Source organism: Vulpes lagopus, chromosome 8 (genome assembly GCF_018345385.1).
Source record: "Vulpes lagopus strain Blue_001 chromosome 8, ASM1834538v1, whole genome shotgun sequence".
NCBI lineage: Eukaryota > Metazoa > Chordata > Mammalia > Carnivora > Canidae > Vulpes > Vulpes lagopus.
In genome coordinates, this window is record NC_054831.1 from 19,457,212 (window position 1) to 19,469,805 (window position 12,594).

General features: G+C 38.7%; 1 protein-coding gene and 1 pseudogene across 6 annotated transcripts in view; one reads left to right on the top strand and one right to left on the bottom strand.

Annotated features, from left to right (window-relative positions):
• Positions 1–12,594, top strand: part of CDCA2 (cell division cycle associated 2) — a 51,824-nt gene that overhangs the window by 1,853 nt on the left and 37,377 nt on the right. For all 6 annotated transcript variants that reach the window (XM_041764850.1, XM_041764856.1, XM_041764853.1 and 3 more), the window contains exon 4: positions 983–1,137. In XM_041764850.1, coding sequence (XP_041620784.1) covers positions 983–1,137 — 155 coding nt within the window. The remainder of the gene's footprint in view (positions 1–982; positions 1,138–12,594) is intronic.
• Positions 6,474–6,924, bottom strand: LOC121496950 (annotated as a pseudogene).

Below are 12,594 nucleotides of genomic sequence, written 5' to 3' on the forward strand. Positions count from 1 at the left end.
GAGAAGAGCAGTGAAGAAAGATTGGGGTGTGCCTCTTTGAAAATCACGAACAGAAAATTCACTGGGGCTTATCTTCAAGGAGTGGAGGTGAAATTCACCCGTGAAGTCTGATTTAGCTAGAGATGAAACAAACGTGGAAATGGAATTAATTTGGAGAACAGCCTTAAGAAATGGAGGGTGATAGAAGGCTGGAAAGTTAGAGGACCCATTAGATAATACATGATTTGGACAACACCACAGTGCCATGCCATTCTGTGTTCCCTTGTCAAGAACATTATTCATAAGCCTTAAAAAACAAACAAACAAACAAGGCACGCCTGGGTGGCTCAGCAGTTGAGCATCTGCCTTTGGCTCAGGGCATGATTCCAAACTTCCGGGATCGGGCTCCCTGCATGGAGCATACTTTTCCCTCTGCCTCTGTCTCACGAATAAAAAAATAAAATCTTAAAAAAACAAAACAAAACAAAACTTGGAATTATTTTGTGCTCATCAGCATATGGCCAGAATTCAGTGTAGTATGCAGAAGGTAGATTGCTATCTCAGAGTAACAAATTACCTTGAAGAATTGAGAACATGAGGGTACATGTGCCTAAGTGCGTGTTTTCCTCTCAGTTCTTGGGGATAAGATGAACTAATTCAGAAAAAAAGAGAAGTTCTTGGTCCAGAGCAAGCCATTACCCATCCCTGTGAGCAGGACATAGGAAACAAAAATGATAACTATTAAAACGTATTCACATGTTCATTCCATAACTATCTGATCAATGCTTTGTGCTAGACACTTTCAGAAGTGTGGAATAAATCAATCGACAGCCCTATTCAATTACTTGTTTGTAAATAATATTGCCTGTAATTCTCTTTTTAGATTTCTGTAATAGGTGTTTATCATGTTCTCTCTTTGGCTGGTATGATACAGGGAATTCAGTACATGATTACTGATGATTGCCTTGTTTTGTTCCAATTTAAATGAGAATTTTCGTTATAGGAAAGTCATCATCCTACCTTAAAAAATCCAGACGACGCTCTACAATTGGTGCCCGGGGCTCCCCTGAAACAAACCATCTTATCCGTTTCATTGCTCGGCAGCGGAGTTTAAAGAATGCAGAGAAATCCCCTTTGACACAGAATTCCCCTTTTCCGGTATGATACTCTTCTAAGTTCAGTCATGAATTCTTCTGGGGAGAATGTTTCATTTTGTTACAAAGCTTTCTTAAGGTGTTTCCACCTTCTTGTGCATTTCATCTCTTTTGGATCTGGAGAAATATTTTCTGTCTTACAGAGAGTGTTGAGTTAGCGTTTATGGTGAGGTTGAATATGGCCATGTTAAGAATTAGGAAATCCTGGATAGAAATAGTTTTCTAGAGGAGCTATTTCATTTTGCAGGGCTTTTTGGTTTTTTTTTTTTGGTTTTTTTTTTTTTTTTTGGCCATTTAATGTTTTTCTCTCTAATGAAGTGAAGCAGTGTTTTTCAGTCTTTTTCTTTTAATACCTGTAAGTGTCTTAATTTTTTTTTTACTATAACATATTGGCATGTAGGGGTAAGAAATCCCCCAGGACAAAACATTTGGGATAGACTTTCAAAAAGGAAAAAAGTACTTGTCTGCTGATGAGAAAGGATGTAGATGTTTTTTGTGGATTTTTTTTTCAGAATAACACGTGTTCCTAAAAAGTCAAATAGTGTACAAGGGTTACTATGAAAGACACAGTTAATGCTTCCCCTTCTTGAAGGACAACCACTTATTGTCTCTTTTGGTATTGGCCTTCCTATTTTAAAATGTACTTACATTGCCACTTCTCTATTTTTCAGTTTTAGATGCTATGCACAAGGCTGCATCGTACGGTGGTTCTCAGAGATTATCTGCCCATCCTTGGGGATCCCTGAGTCCATTCAAGAGATCTAAGAGGTTAAACAGGGTTTTTGTGAAAGCACTGAGCCTTTTTCCACTATGTTGATGTTTGCACTCACATTGCAGAAGCAACAGTCGGTCAAACTCATGGCACCATGCTGTCAGTTTATTCCACACTGCTAAGCCTTCACGGGAAATGATAATGCCAGGTTCACTTAATATCCTTGGGGATGCAGTGAAAACTGTAAATTTTATTAATTCTCCACCCTTGAGTATCATGTGTGATGCAATGGGAATTCTGCATCAGGCACTTCCAAAGTACGTACAGAAGTATGATGGATGTTTTGAAAAAAATCGTGTGTATGATTGTTTTGAGCTGTGAGCTGAACTCTGCCTGTGTTTTTTTCATAGAATGGCATTTTTACTTGAATGACTGACATCATGGTTAGACCTGGGATTGCGAACATTTTCTCAAAAATGAACAGTGAACGTGCCCTTTAAAGGAAAAACTGAAATATTTATTATTAATGAAAAAGCTTGAGTTTTCAGGAGAAAGTCAGAACTTTGGAATACTTCTGTACAGCACCATGAGCTTGAGAACTTCCCAGTAGCTAGACTTTTCTAATAAGATCAGTGGCCATATTAATGAATGTGATTTTTTGATATTATGTAATAACAGGTGTCAACATTGGAAGATTTGCATAACGAAGTGAACCAGTATTTTCCTAATGACTAGTGCGTGCACAAAATACCCTCAAATTGCAAGAGTCTCACAGATTTTAACATAACAATACAAAAAGTTCATAGGATTTCATATTTGATGTTGCAGCTAACCTTTAGGAAATCTTCATTGAATTTTGTGTTTCATTAAAGGAAGAATAGCCACAATTCTGAAAAGGCTAATAAATAATTTCAATAGCTATAATGCACATGAACTAAGAGATCCTTTGGTGATCTCTTAATTTTTAAGAGTGTAAAGACTTCCTAGGAACTGCTCTTGGGTAGATACGAACATGGACTGTGGAACCATTTGTTGAGGTTTGATCCTGGCTTTATTATTAATTAATTGTGCCTTTGGAAAGTTAATTTCTTTTTATTCAAATTTTATTTTTTTTAACGTAATCTTTATACCCATTGTGGGGCTCCACCTTATAACCCTGAGATCAAGAGTTGGGTGGTGCTCTATGGACTGAGCCAGCGAAGTGCTTCAAGTTACTTAATTTGTTGCAGTTTTCTCTCATATAAAATGGAGGTGATGATAATAGCAAGATTTTTAAAGAGGGTGATTAAATTAGTAGAGGTGAAGTACTTAGACCTGTGCTTGGAACATGGTATGCTTTAGATTTACTGTTATTGTAATTATTTCTGTGAAAAGTAAGGATTTTGCTCTCTTATACCTCTTAGCTCTAGTTATCCTAACACGATCCCTTGTCCCCATCGTTCCAATACAATTACAATTTTTTCTTTTTTTATCTAAATTCGATTAACGTATAGTGTATTATTAGTCTCAGAGGTAGAGGTCAGTGATATATCAGTCTTATGTAACACCCAGAGCTCATCACATCCCATGCCCTCCTTAACGTCCATCACCCAGTTACCCCACTCCTCCTCTTCCAGCGACCCTCAATTTCCTATGATTAAGAGTCTCTTATGGTTTGTCTCCCTCTGATTTCAGCTTGCTTTATTTTCTCCCCTCTTTCTCTATGATTCTCTGCATTGTTTCTTCCACATATGAGTGAAATCGTATGATAATTGTCTGAGTTATTTTGCTTAGCATAACACCCTCTAGTTCCATCCACATGGTTGCAAATGGCAAGATTTCATTCTTTGATGGCTAAGTAAGTAGTTCATTGTGTGTGTGTAGTGGTGAGTAGTAAACCACGTATTTATCCATTCATCTGTCAATGAACATCTGGGCTTTTTCCATAGTTTGGCTATTGTGGACGTTGCTGCTATGAACATTGAGCTGCAGGTGCCCCTTTTGATCACTACATTTATATCTTTGGGGTAAATACATAGTAGTGCAATTGCTGGGTCGTAGAGTAACTCTATTTTCAACTTTTTGAGGAATCTCTATTCTGTTTTCCAGGGTGTCTGTACCAACTTGTGTTGCCGCCAACAGCATAAGAGTGTTCCCCTTTCTCTGTATCTGTTGATTTTAGCCATTCTGACCAGTGTCAGGTGGTATCTCGTGGTTTTGATGTGTATTTCCCTGATGCTGAGTGAGCATTTTTTCATGTGTCTGTGGCCATTTGTATGTCTGCTTTGGAGAAGTATCTGTTCATGTCTTCTGCCTATTTCTTGGTTGGATTATTTGTTTTTTGGTTGTTAACTTTGATAAGTTCTTTATAGGCTTTGGCCCTTTTACTTTATAAGACATTTGCAGATATCTTCTCCCATTCTGTTAGTTGTCTTTCAGTTTTGTCAATTGTTTCTTTTGCTGTGCAAAAACTTTATCTTGATGAAGTCCCAATAGTTGATTTTTGCTTTTGTAGACATGTCTAGCAAGAAGCTGCAGCGGCTGAGGTCACAGAGGTTGCTCCCTGTGTTCTCCTCTAGGATTTTGATGAATTTTTGTCCCACGTTAGGTCTTTCAGCCATTTTAAGTGTATTGTTGTGCATGGTGTAAGAATATGGTCATTTCATTCTTTTGCATGTGGCTGTCCAGTTTCCCCAGCACTGTTTTCCATTGGATATTCCTTTCTGCTTTGTTGAAGATTAGTTGACCAGAGAGTTGAAGGTACATTTCTGGGTTCTCTATTCTGTTCCATTGATCTATGTGTTTGCTTTTGTGCCAATACCAAAGTGTTTTGATGATTACAGCTTTATAATAAAGCTTGCAGTCCAGAATTGTGATGCCACCAGCTTTGGTTTTCTTTTTCAATGTTGCTTTGGCTATTCGGGGTTTTCTGGTTCCATACAAATTTTAGGATTATTTGTTCCAGCTCTGTGAAAAATGTAAATGGTATTTTGATAGGGATTGCACTGAATGTATAGATTACTCTAGGTAGCAGATATTTTAACAATATTTGTTCTCCAAACTGTGAGCATGGAACATTTTTCCCTTTCTTTGTGTCTTCCTTAGGTTCTTTCATGGGCGTTCTATACTTTTCTGAGTAGATCCTTGGCCTCTTTGGTTAGGCTTATTCCTAGATATCTTACGGTTTTTGATGGAATTGTAAATGTGATGGACTCCTTAATTTGTCTTTCTTCCATCTCATCATTAATATATAGAAATGCAACTGATTCATGTGCATTATTTTTATATCTTGCCACTTTGCTGAATTCCTGTATGAGTTCTAGCAATTTGGGGGTGGAGTCTTTTGGTTTTCCACAGAGTATCATGTCATCTGCAAGGAGTGGAGAGCTTGACTTAGACTTTGCCAATGCAGATGCCTTTTATTTCTTTTGGTTGTCTGATTGATGAGACTAGGTACAATTTAAACAAAAAACAATTTTTGTTAATATTAGGACTTTGTGTGTTACTCAACCATGTAGATATTTTTCATAAGCTGGGTAGTATACGATGGTCCCATTTGTTTTCTTCCACAACTTTTGTTTTTACTCTAGTTAATGACTTGTTATTTTTTGGTTTAGTCTCTTAAGTTACTGCATAATCTCATCCTCAAACATTGACAGATCTGCAAACCTTAAGAGCCTGTGGATTCTTTTCTTTTTCCTGGATGTTCTCTATCTTCCTTGGCTTGGTTGTCATCTGGGTCTGCTGGATAGCTGTCATTTTGTGACTTGCTTTCACCATCCTTAGTGATTCCCTTATGTTTCGATATTCTGTCTCCCTGACCTCATCTCTCTCTCTCTCTCTTTTTGGTTTACTATCTCATTTTTCTGGAACCTCTGTATATATGATGAAGTTTATTCTACTAGCACATTTGGATTATGGCTTGTATTGGTATAGAAATCTAGGTTGCACATATTCTCCATCAAGATTTTGAAGGCATTGCTCCATCGTATTTTAGCTTCTAGAATTGAAGAATCCTATTCGTTCATTCATTCAACACATATTTTGACTCCCTATTTCTTGAATGGCCTGCTTTTTCATTTGTGAAGCTCTGTTCTTGGTATTAAAGAATATTGTGGGCTCTTGGGGATGTGATATTTTTATGGATGTATATTTCCTCCTGTTGCAGGATCTCTTTGCCTTCAGGTTCCATTTTCCTACCTGATTAGTTCAGGCTCTGTCTCATGCTGAAATCTTTTGATGTCTGGTGATCCTTGATACTCTTCATTTTTTAAAGCGAGACACTTTAAAAACTTGACTGGGAGCTCAATGTGCATGGCCTGGTTTTGTTCACTGGTGGATATTTATGTAGATGTGGCCACTTTTCATTGGAAGAACTCCCAAGTATCAGAATCCTGTGGCTATTTTCTTTTGGCAGGTCTGTTTTTCTCTGAAAGGAATTCTGCAGATATAAACCTGAGCCCTAGGACTCTGGAAGTCAAGTGTCAAAAATGACCAGAAGCCTAACTGTTCATTGAGAAGACTTGGACAGGCTCTGTCAGTGCAGACCCTCCTATCCTTAGCTGTTTGTGGAGTTCTCTCTCTCTCTCTTTTTTTTTTTTTTTTGAAAAGCATTTGTTAGCATGTAATGAACCTCCCCCTACATGGCTTCAACAAACTACTAGAACGTAGGTACCCCCCACACCCTTTATCTTCTCCTCAGCTCTTCTACTGAAGAATTTGGCCTTTACGATGACAGGCTGTTTGGGGGAGCTTTCCCTTTCCCAAAACTTTGTAGTAGCCCAGTCGCACCACATCGATAATAGGAGCAGCTCCAGTCTTGTTTTTGGCGGCATTTACCCATGTCTGCTCACTGACTAAGGTCCACAGTTTATAAAGGTTGACAGTTTGGCAGAAGCTCTGGTTCCTCTTTAAGTGGTAATGTCTCATACCGACTTTTCCAAAGTAACCTGGGTGATATTTGTCAAAGTTAATCCTGTAATGATGCATGCCACCAGTATTACCCTGGCCTCCTGGGTGCTTCCGGTGCTTGCCGACACGGCCGTGGCCATGGCTCACGTGGCCCCAAAGTTTCTGGGTCTTCCTCAGTCTGGATGGCATGTTGGCAGCCCAGAGGAAAAAGGATGTTTGTGGAGTTCTCAATCTCATGGAATCTTAAGTCTCTGTGTTTTCTTCAAAATATAAAGGTCTTTCTTATTTATGGAGAGGTCTGTGGGTTCAAGTGCTAATGATAGAGTTTCAGTGTTCCTGTTTTGAGTCCTGTCCTTTACCCTGGTTTTCAGAAATATCTGATGCTTTAGATGCCTGAACCTTTCTGAGGGTCTGCAGCAGCTTGGCTTGCTCCTGTTGTAAGGGGGCCCTAGAGAGTCCCTGTTGGTTTCAGCTTTCTCTGACCTAAGTCCATTTTTGCTTGTTGACCTGCCATATCTGCTGTTGATTTTTTTCTTTTTTTAGTATATGTGCTGCCGAAGCGAGCACTGATTTTCTTTTCTAAGAGTGTGTGTGTGTGTGTGTGTGTATATATATATATTTATGAAAACACCCCACACCCATGTCATATGATTCTATGTATTAAAAGAATTCTTGAATATATAGCTCTAGTATCTAGCATCGTTAAAAGTAAGTGCTTTTTACTTGAGCAGTTATTCTGGATAATTAGCGCTATCCTTTGACTTTTGGAGATTTGCCTCCAGAGTAAATACCCTTAGTGGCTCTACTCTTTCAGTTCTCACTGTATCTGTTCGTTCCTTGCCCAAGAAATTTATTGACTGCATAAATAATATTACATGTTCTTATTTACTGAAATCTTTTTGTGAATATACTGTTAAGACTTATTTTTTCTTTTTGTAAAGTGTAAGGGCCTTTATGCTTAAATAATTCTTATATTCTCTTCCTTCTGTTTTTATTTTTTTATTTATTTTAAAGATATTGTTTATGAAAGAAAGAGTGAGCGACACCAAGCGGTGGGAGATGGAGAAGGAGACTCCCTGTTCAGCAATGTTGGCCTTGATCCCAGGATCAATCCCAGGACCCTGGGATCATGGCCTAAGCTGAAGGCAGATGCTTAACCAACTGAGCCACCTAGGCACCCCTCCACCTTCTGTTTCAGAAAGAAAACATTTTAGAGAAAAATTGAAGGACATTGGCTCTCCATCTTTCCCCTACTACCCTTGCCTTCATCTTAAATATCTCAGTAAGGACATGGATGATCATCCACCATCCCAGCAGCCTCAGGTCCTTAACTTCTGTAGCTCCTACTTAGGTTTTTTCCTATTTGGGCTATTGCAAATAATGATGCAGTGAACATGGGGGTATGTTTAGTGTTTTCATTTTCATTGCGTAAATACTCAGAAGTAGAAGTGCTGGATCATACGGTAGTTTTACTTTGAATTTTTTGAGGAATCTCCGTACTGTTTTTCATAGTGGGTGTGCCAATTCACATTCCTACCAACAGTGCATGAGGGTTCCCTTTTCTTCATACCCTTGCCAACACTTATTATGGCTTATTTTTTTGATAACAGCCATTCTGACAAGTATGAGATAGTATCTCATTGGGTTTTGTTTTGCATTTCCCTGATAATGAGTGATGTTGAGCATCTTTTCACATGTCTGTTGGCCATCTGTGTCGTCTTTGGAAAAATGTCGATTCGGATCTCATTTTTAAAATAGATTGCTTGCTTTTTTGTCATTGAGTTATATGAATTCTTTATTTTTTTTATATCATCCCTTTATCAGAATGTGATTTGCACATATTTTCTCCTATCCAGTAGGTTGTTTTCTTGTTTTGTTGATGGTGTCCTTTACTATACAGAAGCTTTTTAGTTTACTGTAGGAAATAGCAGTTACTTATTTTCACTTGTTGCTTGTGCTTTTGGTGTCAAATCCAAAAACTCCTTGGCAAGACTGATGTTAAGGAGCTCACTACCTGGGCATCCTGGGTAACTCAGCAGTTTAGTGCCTGCCCAGGGCGTGATCCTGGAGACCCCGGATCGAGTCCCACGTCAGGCTCCCTGCATGGAGCCTGCTTCTCTCTCTGCCTCTCTCTCTCTCTCTGTGTCTCTCCTGAATAAAAAAATAAAATCTTAAAAAAAAAAAAAAAAAAAAAAAAGGAGCTCACTACCTGTTTAAGGATTGTTATGGTTTCATATCTTTCAAGTCTTTCAAACATTTGAGGTTTTTGTGTATCGTGTAAGGTAGTGGTTCAGTTTCATTGTTATGCACATGGCTATCCAGTTTTCCCCATGGACTGTTCTTTCCCTATTGGGTTTTCTTGGCTCTTTTGTCTTCGGTTAGTTGATTGACCATTCATGTGTGGATTTATTTCTGGGCTGTCTGTTCTCTTCCATTTTTCTGTGTGTCCATTTCTATGCCAATACCATACTTTTTTGATGACTATTGCTTTGTAATATAATTTGAAATTAGGGAACATGATGCTTCCAGCTCTTGTTCTCTAGAACTTCCCAAGATTGCTTTGGCTATTTATGATCTTTTATGACGATCCCATACAAATTTTAGGATCGTTTGTTATATGTGTTGGTAAATGCCATTGGAATTTTGATAGTGATTGCATTGAATCTGTAGACTGCTTTGGGTAGTGGGTAGTACAGTATTTTAATGAAATTCTTCCAGTCTATGAGCACAGAATCGTTTTCTGTATGTTTATGTCTTCAATTTCTTTCATCAGTTTCTTATGATTTTCCATGTACAGGTCTTTTACTTCCTTGGTTAAATTTATTTCTAGCTGTTTTAATTCTTTTGATGCAATTGTTTTCTTAATTTCAGTTTCTATTAGTTCATTATTAGCAGCTGGAAACACAACAGATGTTTGTTAGTTTTGTATCCTGCAACTTTACTGAAGTCATTTATTCTAACAGTTTTTTGGTGGAGTCTTTTAGTTTCCCATATTTAATATGCCATCTGCAAATAGCGACAGTTTTTCCTGTTTGTTTCTGATCTGGATGCCTTTTATTTTTGCCTAATTGCTACTACTTAATCTTTCAGTGTAAAGGCATTAACTTGTCTTCCCACTGTGGATGATGGAGAATAAGCCTGCTTTCTTCATTCTGTTTTTTATCATACGTACACAAATGTTCTGCCTATCCTCTACAACTTTCTAGTAGTTGAGTTATATAAGTATTCAAGTATTTATATTACTGTGACCACATAGGTCATTCTGAACTTATTTTTCTTTTGCAATTATGTTATCCTTTTCTTTTGGGTGATTTTCCACTAGTACAAACAGATTTTCATATCTTTCTTTAACTCCTTCTAGATCTCCATGGCATCCCATTTCTGTGCCTCTTCATCATAGCAGAGTGCTGTGAGCATTTGTCTGTTCTGTCTTGCTCCACTTCCTTTCATCCTTTCTGCTACCTCTAGCTACTCCAATTAGGCTTTGGTTTCTACCACTCCCATCAAGAAGACTCTTGTCACTGTTGGTCCCAAATGTCCTACACCTTGCCAAGACAAAGATTAAATCTAAGTTTACATCTTCCTCAGCCTTTCTTCAGGTTTTGATGTGTTCGACACCTCCCTCCTTGAAACGCTTTCTTCCCTTGGTTTCTGGGATTCCATCCCGACCTGATTTTCCTTCTGTGTTGTTGGTTATTCCCTTTATGTTTCAAGTGCTGATCCCACCCCTCTTCTAGTTTTTCCTCAAAAATGCTTGAGTGCGTGCCCCCAAGGCTCCCCTCTGCCCCCTTCTCTTTGCTTTCCTTAAGGACCCGATCCCTTCCCACAGCTTCCAGCATCAGCTGTAGACTGAATTTCCAAATGTCTTAACTTTGGCCCAGAGCTTCCTAGAACTCCAGATATAGGTATACAGTTGCCTGTTCAACATCTTCACTTGGGCCACAGCCAAGTTGTAGATTTCTCCTCCCCATCAGATCCTCCAGCCCACTTTGCTCTTGTAGTACATGTCATCATCATCCAGTTGTTCAGGACAACTACCTATTGATCTTCCTTGGTTCCTCTTTTCCACATCCAGCGCATCACTACCTTCCAGGTACCTCTCAGAAACCTTTCTATAATTCTACATGTCCCACAGCACCACTGCTATGACCCTAATGTGATTCCTGCCTAGATTACCACCTGCTCCTTCCTAACTGGTCCCCTTACTTGCCTCCTTCCCTAATCCACCCAGCATCCCACAGAATGGTCAGAGATAGACTGAATCAGATCATTCTGCTGCTTAAAACCTTCCAGTGGCTTTCTGTTATGCTTTGAACTAAACCCAGACCCCTTCTTTAAAGCCTTCATCGCCCTTCCTGATGTGAGCCCTGCCCACCATTAGCTTCAAGTCCCCATCTCCTTCCATTTTCTGGGCATGGTTGGTTTTTTTCCTGTTGTGTCCTGTTTCCTTCTTAAACTTTTGTTCTTATTCAGCCTTGTATTGCAGAATGCCTTTCTCCCCCAACATCTTTGCTCCACCACCACTTTCTCCTTGTTTTGGTTTCATCTCTGCTATTGCTTTAGATAGAATGCTGTTCTGACTAAAGCGAAAGCAGCTCTTTACCTTATTGCATCACATTCCTTTTTTATCTTCTCAATAGCACTTATTGTACCTGTAAGTATATTAATATGGTTTTCAGAATTTCAGTCTAGAATGTAATTCTAGAATGTAATCCCCTGTGTCCTTAGCCCTTGGGACAGTTATCTGTTACACGGGAGGAATGTAGTTGACTGACCAAGAGAATTCCTGACAAAAGAATAAAGCAGTGCATTTTGAATGTCTCGTTTCCCTTGTAATATTCCTGTTCTCCATCAGGAAATAGGGGAAAACGATTCTAACTGGGGAACCTTTCATTTGTTTTAGGCAACATTTCAAAGTACTTTAAATTCCTAGGACATTAAACCTACCCCCCTACCATGTTCAAATAGGAGTACAAAAAAAAGTCTGTTGGTGGTAAATGGTATGATTTTGGGATAATCCATTTCTTTTCTCCATATCTCATAGATAAAAGTTGGCCACCAACTTTTTATGAATGCTAAGTGTTATGTCATAAAGGTTTACATCATCAACCATATTTGGATTTAAAATATCCTGTTATTATGTAACAGTTTGCTTTGTGAATGTATTTAACTGGGAATAGAATCAAATGTGTGAGCAGATCCACCATCAAACATGGCTTCAAGCTTTTAACTGATTTTCCTCCATATGATGTTGTAAAGGGAGGTAATTTTTTACTTTACTTTTGCGTAGTGTACTTCTTAAATTGTTACAAGCTCCAAATTAGTGGAAATACATTAGTCTAAATAATAAAGGGGGGGAAAAGCACCTGGATGGAGAATTTAATAATTTATGAATTTAATAAATTGTATGTTACTTGCATGTTTCTGGCACTTCTATCCCTGCCAGTGTCAGTTTTGCTTGATGACGCCTTGGTTGAAATCCCATTAGGGTTTCCAGAGCACTCTTGTGCAGACCATCTAACTTTGGCTTTGTAGTTTTAGCGAATGGCCAGCTTTTAGCTCTAATGAAATAAGGTCTCATGAAATCAGGAAAATTTAGCTAGGGAGAGGTTGAGTGTGAAGCTGGATATCTGGGCTACTACGGAACATCTGTGTCTCATCCCAGCCTACCGGGGAGAGGGTGTGTATGGATGGAAATGAGCTGTCACACCAGCTTGGTGTAACACTAGGTATGTTGAGACCTACATGTGTCACGCAGATAATTTTCAATGGATTCTTTTTAGCAACTCTGGTGAACTTTGCAAAGTGGCAGGTTCTTCCGTCCGTCCTTTCTTGCCTCCTCTCCAGGATTTGGTTATT